Source organism: Habropoda laboriosa, unplaced genomic scaffold (assembly GCF_001263275.1).
Source record: "Habropoda laboriosa isolate 0110345459 unplaced genomic scaffold, ASM126327v1 scaffold64, whole genome shotgun sequence".
NCBI classification, from domain to species: Eukaryota; Metazoa; Arthropoda; class Insecta; order Hymenoptera; family Apidae; genus Habropoda; species Habropoda laboriosa.
The window spans coordinates 1,517,151-1,527,430 of NW_017100183.1; the positions used below are offsets into that span (position 1 = coordinate 1,517,151).

Here is a 10,280-nt window from a genome sequence, read left to right on the forward strand (position 1 = left end):
TTTTTTTTTTTACGTGGAGGTAGGCCGACTCTATGTGATAAACAATTGGCAACCAAACGGTGGCTCGCTAAAGCGATATAGTATGAAATTAAATTAATCAATCGATAAGTATTAACGTTAGATTGTTTCCTCGATATGGCCATGGTGGTCATCAGTGACTGGAGTGCCTCAAATGTTTAGAATAATTAAAATAAAATAAATGTTGTCAACTAAAAATTTTGAACGTCATAGCTAGCTAGACATTATTTTCAATTGAAAAAAAAAAATTATAAAGCATAATACTATAATCCTATGCTTAAAATGTATTTTCTTGTGGCCGCCTGACAGCAACCTGTAAATCTGGCGTGACAGTGAACGTGTTAATATGTCGTGTTTTCTGTCATTTTCATCAGAAAAATCTCATCAATATGTTAAAAAAAATTCCAGATGAAAAAAAGTAAAATTAAAGAAATTATATTTTTCTATTATGATTTGTCGAGCCGTGAAATCTGGTAAAGGAAACCAACTGGTGTAGCGTTACACGCTTGACTGACTGCGAGCGAGATAACATGGGCGCAGCAATGACGCAGACCTAGGCGTAGGCCTATCTATACTGTCACTTGTAGAATCCAAACTTACTGACTCTTGTAGAGAATTTACTGTACTGATGCAATCACATCGATCAAAGATTTAACGTTCGGTTTGTTTTTTCTTCTTTTGGCACCTGCTTGTATTCTTCTCTTATCGGGAAGAAAAATATATTATCGTTCGAGGGGGAATTTCGTGGATTTACATTTACCAGATAAGATCAGGAGCGGGTGGTTGCGTTGGACGAACGTTTCCACGGCGACCTTTTTGATCAAGCGTACACAAGGGAGAGAGTATTAGCCACTTACGCGTTTAACGATCTTCGAAGAAAAGAGAGAGAAGAAACGACGAATAAGTAACGAGGGTCGTTCCACTTATTCGCGTACCGCTTGAGATTCCGGAGCGGTTTCGTAGGAAAAAGAGCTTCCGCCTTCCTCGAAATATTATCGCGTACACGGACGGTTCAACGGAATACGGAATAGAGAAAACAAAAGCTCGAGTTGCCGCATTATGCAGCCGAGCAAACTCCCCGTAAAACAGTATATTATATCTAGGCTTCACAGATTGATGCTTCTACGGCGTTGCAACGAAACGATAATCACCAAGTTTTGCCAAGCTTATCATCGTTCGCGACTTCTGGATCCCGGCCAGTTGATAGAAGGAGGAAAGCATGCGAATTGCGTCGAGATTGCGAACGAACATTCTTTCTTCTTACCGGAGAAATCTTTTGAAAATACCTCAGGGATTGCGGCCACAATTTCCATACATTCCCGGAAGTCGCGTAGAAATTGAACGGAAGTTGGAATGTTGAATTTAGTAATTGTACAAGTCTCGCCAGTGTACGGCGTGACACAACACGACTTCACCTGATCGAATTAAAAGTCCACGGAACGAAGACGTCTCCTGTATCGAGGACACTTTTGCTTTTTCCAACCAATCGTCTGACATCTGACAAGCAGCGAATTTCCCGCGGGTTTCGACTGTTAGAACACGAAACACGACGTGCCCGTCGGTCGCGTAACTACAAAGTAGTCCCGTGAGCTACGTGAAAATATGTCTCAAACGGTGACATCGATTATTTAACCAAGAAGAAGAAGAAAATGATCAGTACATACCATCGACTCTAGTCTAGAATATGTCGCACGAAATTTGTTGCCTCGTTACGAATTGGTGGCGCAAGACAAGCTCCTTACGATTTTACGGTAGCAACGAACGTGTTAACCAAGAAGAAAAAGAAGAGTCTACAAGTCTATGGCGATGATCCATCTTGGATCGTTGAAAAGACACGAAGCCCGCGTGTCTTGGGATCAGTTAGAAGGGCCAAGGGGCTTATCGTGGTCAGCTATGTGTTGTCCAACTCGGGTGATATTTCAGCATGGAACAACTCTTTCTCGAGGATCGATCGCATGAATTTTTCAGAACTACGCCCTAATGTCCCCTCTAGGGCGATACTTTTGTTGGAGGTTTCCGTCGATAAAACTGTAATCCTGCTAATTAATTGCGCAAGTGGGAGCAGTTAGAGCGAACGTAGGATAGGGAAATACATAGATGGAGAAAGATAGAGAGAGGGAGAAACTAACACGAATGAGATTGAGTGAAACGAAAGGGATGAAGTGAACGAGACCGTTTGGAAAAGCGATTTCGGGGTTCATCCGTCAGTTATCGTCGTCAGGCTAGCGTTCGTTAATTGAACGAGCACCAGCGGTGGCGCGAAATCGCCGATCGTTGAACGAGGCGCAATGTCCCAAGTGGCATTGTCGCTATCGGCGATAGGTTAGGCACGCGGCGCCCGTGACGGATGCAGTTGTGAGTGGGACCGGTAGATAGGCGAGATTTAATTAAAACGTGCCCTCGCCTAGCGTGACAAACAATCGTGAAATCGCGTACGGGTACGAGCGAATCTGAAAAAACAATAGGTTTTATTCGTTATGCCTCCGGGGACGACCGAGCCAACGGGAATTACTCGATCGAACTTTGTTATTTCTTCCTCGTCAACATCTCGAATCCTCGTGCTTGAACACTTTGGAATTTCTGCGGAATCGATCTTGTTCAATTAATTCCACCTTGTTGGTGTTCTTTTTTCGTCCTTTCCCAACGTGCATTCGTTATACCGTTTTACACAAATTCTCTCTCTCTGTAACTTGTAGAAATTCCTGAAAATCATGTGAATTAGGTTCTGTTCAAAGTGTAAAGTGGTTTTGCACAATCTAGAAACGTTCGTACAGTAATATTCTCGATGGTATGCCTGTGTACAGTTTGAATTCTACCACCTAACGCCTGATGAATAAATTAGGATACATGTCTGACTCGCGGAATCCTACGAGTTAATTGCACGGAAACCCCGGGTCCGGATACAATAACGACCGGCGTAAGCGTCCGGAACAATTTGCTCGACGCATTAAACCTAGGTGGTTCTCTTTGCTGTTCCCAACCCGTTCTAATGCCGATCGATCTATGTTAAAACCCTTGAATATCTTCTCCTCGAGATCCTTGACCGAGTCTAATTATTACGACTGCAGTAGGTAACGATTGACCTTTTACTCTACATAAACGGCCACGCGACACTCGTTCGGTGAAGAAAGCTGATTTTTAATCGCTATCGATAAGGAACGATCTCGCGATATTATGTCGAAAAGTGTAGAACGAACTGTTTCTCGATAAAATTCTTTCGAGGATCTTAAATTGAAAAAATCTAGGGAAACGTGGAATTTTTATGATCTTAATCAAAAAGAGATACGGTATCGTTTAAAAACGAGAATTTATTCGAGTGGAAGATTTAATTACTCGATATAAATATATCGAATGGATGAACACGATTGCGAATGGTACACGGAGAAAAGATGTGTTGCAAGATGAGATACGTTACATTTGCAACTAAAATGTGGCACGATCAAGTGTGAAAATAGCCATGCATCGTTCCTCGTCGAAAATTGCATTAGAGAACGTAGGACGCTCGTTTAACACGTTAATGAATTTTTTACTTCTCCAACTTCAGTTCCATTTTATATGCAAATATCTCGCGTCTCGATGCGTTCTTGTTTCTTCTTTTCTATAGACGCGACCATTTATATTGTAAACGGAGGTAAAACGTAAAGTATCAAGTACAGCCACTTAATTGAAAATTTCATCGTGATACGATCTCACACGATTCACTTGTTACGTTTCAAATTTGCTCGTCGATGCGCGTCCGTCGATTGTTCGTAATCGCGTCTTTAATTCACATATATAATGTACGCAATACAAAGGCGCTTTTCCACAATATTACATCATCCTTATCTTTAATAGAATATCCTAATATCAAAGGACTAATTTTAGCGTAATTAATCAAATGATAACACCTCTTTTATCGTTTCGTTTTTTATTTGATAATTGAACAAAGTGGAGGCGCCGGTGCAAAATTGGCAGCCGACAGCCTCACGTTTACAAAAATTATGTACTGGGTATGTCTTGATTTGCCATACCCCGCCAGCACGATTTCTAATCGTACTGACGCGCTATTAAAGTAGCGAGCACCCTTTTTAAGCCGACCAAATCTCACTCAGGCCTTAAGTGATGTTTTCATCGGCATACTGAATGCGAGAATCATTATTACCATCGAGCCATCTGTTGCACCGTCATGGAACTAAACCATCGTCGTCCAAGGTCAATATAAAATCCCAATTTTCTCTCTCTTTTTCCTTTTTTTTCGCATTATCGTTTCCGAAATAAATAATTACGCAACAAGTGTGTGTATACAATTTGCAATTGGTGTATCGATCGGAGATGAAAGAGATCGTGGACTCTTCGACCGTAGATATATCGTTCGAGATATTTTTTCAGCGAATCTATCTCGGTTTACGTTCGATAAGATTCGACTTAATTGCGAAATTTCGATATCAACCGCAGTCGATAATTCGATTCACGGTCAGGCTTTGCAATCACATTGTGTCAAGTCTAGAAAATTTCGCGGCGAATACGATATCGGCTTTCCAGAACGGGGAGGGCACAAGGGGAGAAGAAACACCTCCGTGGTTATTAGCCACACGAAGGGATATTGTAATCGAGTTAATTAAAACTTGAATAAAGATATTCGTGTCGGTGAGCTGTGCTCGTCCATTATTCCGAACTGAACTTCTTCTATGTGTGTCTACACCACCCCCCAACACCGATACACAAACGATTCGACGACTAAAAGGGAAGCTCTAATCTTCCCGGAGAATTAAAACAGCCTTTATCTCCTCGTCGTTACGTGAGTTCACGCGTTACGTTCAAGAAGAAGAAGAAAAAAGCAGACCCTGCTGATAAATATTCCAGAGGATGGAATAGAGAATTAAGAGTAACCGTGGACCAACTTAGAAATTTATCATCTTCTCTTTGGAGAAAGGAACTTTTATCCTGAAATTTCGCAAGCTCGAGGGAAGTAAAAACGTGTGCGTGTGCGGAGTAAGGGTTCGGTAAATTTCACACTGTTGGTGAACCACACCGAAGAATACGTAATGCCGCGAATTATGAGATTTTCATGTGGGAGAGCGCGATGAATTTCCAACGTCGAGTGAATCGCGCCGAGAGTGCATCTAATTTCGCAATTAAGGCGACCACCGCCGCGTTGCACTGGATGCGCGTCGCAATCTTCGATCCTTCGTTGGCCCGAATTCGCACCGAACCATTGCTGTATGACTTCTATATATATACCTATACATATATACAGATCCTTGGAAATAAATATCCAAGGAGAGTTTAGCCGGAGAGTCGAAATCCAGCAGGAGCAACGTGGGCGGTATAGTTTGTCCGCCCATCCAAGGAACGTGCAGGAAATCACAAAATCCTTTAGACCAGCTATGGTAAAGAATACACCAGACATCTGAACGTAAATCTCTCGAACGTTTAACCTGTTAACCAACGAGTTTGCGTATCCAAAGATGCATCCTACGCGAGCAATTTCGAAACTTGCCAATGTAAAACGTAACTCATCCCCTCTCTTTCTTTTATCTTCGACACTTATCGTCTCGATCAAAATTTTAATGAAAAAATTGCAGCGTGATATTGATCCGGTGTTTGTTTTTTTGTGATTATCTTACCTGAAGATAAGGTACAGCCTTGCATAACGTTAAACCGAAGAACCAAGTCTCTGTGATGTCCCAGAGCACGGTGAACGGAAGACACAGCAATATGACGAGGAAATCAGCCACCGCTAGATTCACGATGAAATAATTCGTCACGGTTCTCATCGTGTGATTCCTGTAAACCGCGATACAGACCAAAGCGTTCCCCCCTAAACCTACCACGAAGATGATACTGTGCGATGCTATCAACACCCAGTCCCAAAATTTCGGGAACACGTAGTTCCACATACGATCCTCGTATTCCTCGTTCGACGTGCAATAAATATTCGTGCAATTCGTCGTGTTGTCGTGATTCTCTGACACGTCCATGTAATCAGCCGACGTGTAATCGTCCAAGTAATCGGTGGCTTCGACAAACGTCGATAACACTAACGCCAACCATCCTACGATCATTGTCTCCAACGGATGCATCTTTCTTTTCTCTCTCGTCGAAATTCCGATTCGACAGTTTGCTATCGATGCTCCAGGTAAAGTTCAGACACGCAGCTTCCGTTTCACAAATTCTTACAGTTTTCAGCTAGCATGTTTTTTCAAGAAACGTTCAACGTTCGGGGGGGAATAGAAGAACAGGGAAGAGTTTCAGCGAAGAAAGTTAAGGTTCCAGGTCGATCCACCTCGCTTGCCTTCACCGCGACACCGGCTGACGTTTACTTCGCTCCAATTTCCATGGCATTAAAGCGAATTCGCCCAGTCTTTTCGTTTCTTCTTTCACCATAGCCGTCGTCTCTTGAACGCGGCAAGTGTCCCGAGGATCATCGATGAACTCTTCTCCTTCTATTCGATTAGCATCGCCGCGGCGATTGATTCTCTCTGTAGGTTGGATCACCGGAGAAGATTATCGAATGATTTTCTTCCTCGTTTCGTATATTACAAGCCGATATACAGAGTCGAAGGGGAGAGATTTTCGTCAGGATGGAAAAAAGCAACAAAAGAAGAAGAAAGTTTGTAGGGTGAAAGTTTTTGACCTGATTTCCCAAGTGTTGCTTAGGACTAACGAACTTCCTTTTGACAAATTATTCCAGCTCCTGCTTCTTCCGCTCTCGATATTTGATTTATCCTGTAAATGGCCTATTGGCACACGATAAATCTGCTATCGAATAGGGCACCACGGAAAGTTTCTATTTTTTTTTTCCTCCTTCGTTCTTCTTTCTTCTTCTTCTTCTTCTTCTTGCACAAGGGATAGGAGGATCGATGTCCGTGAGAGACCGAAAACTAGCGGCAACTCGGTAGAATGCGTTTTATCTCGTTTCTGGGCGGAAGTTTTGTCACGCTGGTTTTCTTCACGACCGATTCTTACCTACAACCCCCCGTTGAACGAACAGACGCGACGATGGAGGAGAAATACGAGAGTAAAATTTGATTACGGGGGACGCAATAAAATTGTCAGGGAGCGGCGAAAGGAATTTCGTTGAGAAAGTTAATATTAGAAGCCGATGACGGAGGAGTGGTTGAGTTTATTTTCGAGCGACATGTATAGTAGAGCTTGCTTACCGGTCGACACCGAGATGCGTGTCACTGCGAATGGAGAACGATCGACGCGATCGATCAAACGGACGTTGCATTTCCCCGGCGCTTAATACTCGATTTACCCGATTAATTAATATAGATTAAGGCAAGTTGGAAACGTTCTCTTAACTTCGTTCTCCGTGTGAACGAACGAACCCGCGCGCGGACATAATTCAAGGGTCAAATGTACGAGAATGAAAAAGGACTCTCCTCCTAGATCTCCGTGGAGAGAAGAAACACGAGCGTCGTCGCGGTAAAAATTAATAAACCATCACCCGGGATTTATAATTCGATGGAAATTTTTAATTGTACTCAGCTAGAAGTTAGTGTACCTTCACGACGCCATGGCAGGAGTTAATACCGTGCTCTATTAATTGATCTTATCGTCGTTACGCTTGAAAAATGATTAGCCCGTGTTAATAAATTTTGCCCGAAAGCGCTTTTGTCGGCAGGTTTATAGAAAGGTGGGGGGAGAAAGGGGGTGAATTAAACAAAATTCGCTCTCTCTCTAGGCGGACCGTTCTCACCGATAAGGGCTTTCAATCTTTCCCTCCTAGGCGAACGACGTTCGATGAAAAGACTAAAAAAGACCCTCGATTATCCTATTAATCTTTAGCGTTTTTGTAGCGCATCCGCGTTGACAGTGAGAACCGGCGTGGCGATTAATCAGAAAAGTGTCAAAACCGTGTCTCTACTTGGCGATTCACGGTTTCACGGTGCTCGCGAAGTTGAAAATCACGCGTGTCGTTTTCCTCTCCTACCTAGTCACAACGTGCTACATTTACGATGCATTATCACGTTCGTCCATTCTTCGTGAAGGGGGAATCTTCAACGTCAGAAGGGGGAAAAATGATAGATATTTGAAATATTGCTAACACAGCACGGCGTTACCAGATTTCTCCGATTTGACACGATGCACCCATCTGGAACGAGAATATTGCAAATCTGTCAGAGTCGCATCAACCATCGCCGATCATGATTGCCGAAGAAACGTTAAATTCAATCTACGTCCGAGGGAAAGTTTCCCGCGTAACCCTTTTTTGCTTCGAGCGTGATTTCCGCGCGTCTCGAAGGGAAATTCTTCCGTGAAAAGTTAGGCAAATTTCATCTCGAACGTAGGCATATAACGTGAATGCTGTTGAAGCTTGTCGTGAAACGTTTCTTCCATACTCGATCTTTACGAAAACGCTAACGCGCTTCTTTCACCACTCTCGAACGGAAGTGGAGGAATCGGTTAGCAAGTAGGCGAGCAATACCGTGTGCATTAGCGTCGTTGAATACTTCGAGAGACGAAAAGAATCCAACGCAGAAGGAAAACGTGTACTTTGCACTTTGCCTCTCTCGTATAATTAGCTCGGTGGAAAACGCGAAAGATTAATAGGATGATCGAAGCTTTTTTTCCTCGGGCCAAACGTCGTTTGCTTCGAGGGAAGGATTGAAATCCCTCATCGGTGGACGTTCACCGTGAGAAAACGAATTTTCTTTCATTCACCTCTATAAATCGTTCAAAAAACCACTATCAGGATGAATTAGAGCAGTACTATAGTAATTTGGCCCACGCTTATCGGGTCACATGATACATCGTTGAAAAGCGCACGAATAGAGTCCAATATTGCTACCGCAAATGTCCCATTGAGAAAATATAAGTGAAATTAAGGTACGGTAACAAAAAATTCATTCTATTTGCAAGAAGATCATTTTACTCACAAGTACATTTGTCGTTGCGTAGATTTAGACGTTAAGTCAGACCTGATACAGCTAATAATGTGTTCGAAATATTACTACAGTATTGGTGTGTAGAAGATTACGTTACCAGATTGAGTTAGGTTTGGATTTACACATTTTAATCCTTATTTTCCGAATGGGACATTTTTCGTACAATGTTTTACAACAATGTTTCGTACGTCCCAACAGGCACGGGCCCAAATACTACAATGCAACCAGAGTTAGCTTATGGGACGATTGGCAAAGATCACGATTCTGTATTTCTACTTCACCTATTTCTGCCACTCCATTCCTCGAATTCCTTTCAATTTCACCTATCACAATCGCGATAACATCCTCGTGATCCCGATCACTGTGTCCCCAGCTTCGTTCTTCCGAAGCATACCGCAGTGTCACTGCTAGATAGATCCGTTTATCGAGCTATCGTTCCACGTTCGAACCATGAAAATTTATGGTCGCACTGTGATAAGTGCAATTCACCGCTAGTGAACATTCTACATTATTCGAACAACTGCTTTTCGATGGTTTTACGCCTCGTTTCGGGATGTTTCGCGTTTATCGTTGAATACGGACGAGATTACTTCACCAAGTATAACCGCACTGTTTTAGCGGGAAAATGTGTCTATTTGATCGAGCATGTTTCACGAGGGGAAAAGCTCGTTGATTCGAATGTGGTGTGTGCGTCGCGACGACGAGACACGAAAGGGTCCCGGTTCGGGAAAGGGATGTGAACGCGACGACGGACTCTGCGAAACTGAGGTATGTACGTCGTTTTAACGAGCGCGTAGGTGCACCGGCTGATGTCCGGACCTTAGCCACGATTCGTCTCAAACTTTTCCGATACCGACCCTGATCAAATCTCTCTCTCTCATTCTCGTTTCCACGAATTCGGTGTACTTTTGTTACTAACCAATCGAACGTACATGCTTTCAAAGGGTGAGTCAGATGGAAGAAAAGTGTCTCTCGTGGAAGAAATGGCTAAAAAATGAAAGGAAGTTTCACGTTTAATTTGAATCGACCCTTTCATTACTATCGACGCCTATAGGCGTTTTGAAAATTTGCTCGCACTATACTTTACGCACTTCCACCGTAGTTTAATAAATGAAATTTTAAAAGAACAAATTTCGCAGCCGTGATTAAGAATTGACCGTCAGTCATCCACGTTACGCGGTCAAATTTGCCGCGGCGAAAGGGTTAATAGGGTCAATCCAAGTAAACGATCTGGTATATGTATCTTTACAGGAGAAAATGAAACTGCGAATTTTGGCGTCCGATGTGAACTTGTCCAGGTTCTTTTCGGAAGGGTTGTTATTAAACAAGCAGTTTCAGCTAGTTATCGAAAGGAAAGTAATTAAAAGTGTCCAGGCTGCGCCGTCACTC

General features: G+C 42.9%; 1 protein-coding gene across 1 annotated transcript in view; it reads right to left on the reverse strand.

The window, feature by feature from the left end:
- LOC108579215 (orexin receptor type 2-like) overlaps positions 1-6,038 on the reverse strand; it is a 24,320-nt gene extending 18,282 nt beyond the window's left edge. The window contains exon 1 of the mRNA XM_017942691.1: positions 5,625-6,038. Within this exon, the coding sequence (XP_017798180.1) occupies positions 5,625-5,978 (354 nt within the window). The 5' untranslated portion in view covers positions 5,979-6,038. The remainder of the gene's footprint in view (positions 1-5,624) is intronic.
- Between the last annotated feature and the right edge of the window lie 4,242 nt (positions 6,039-10,280).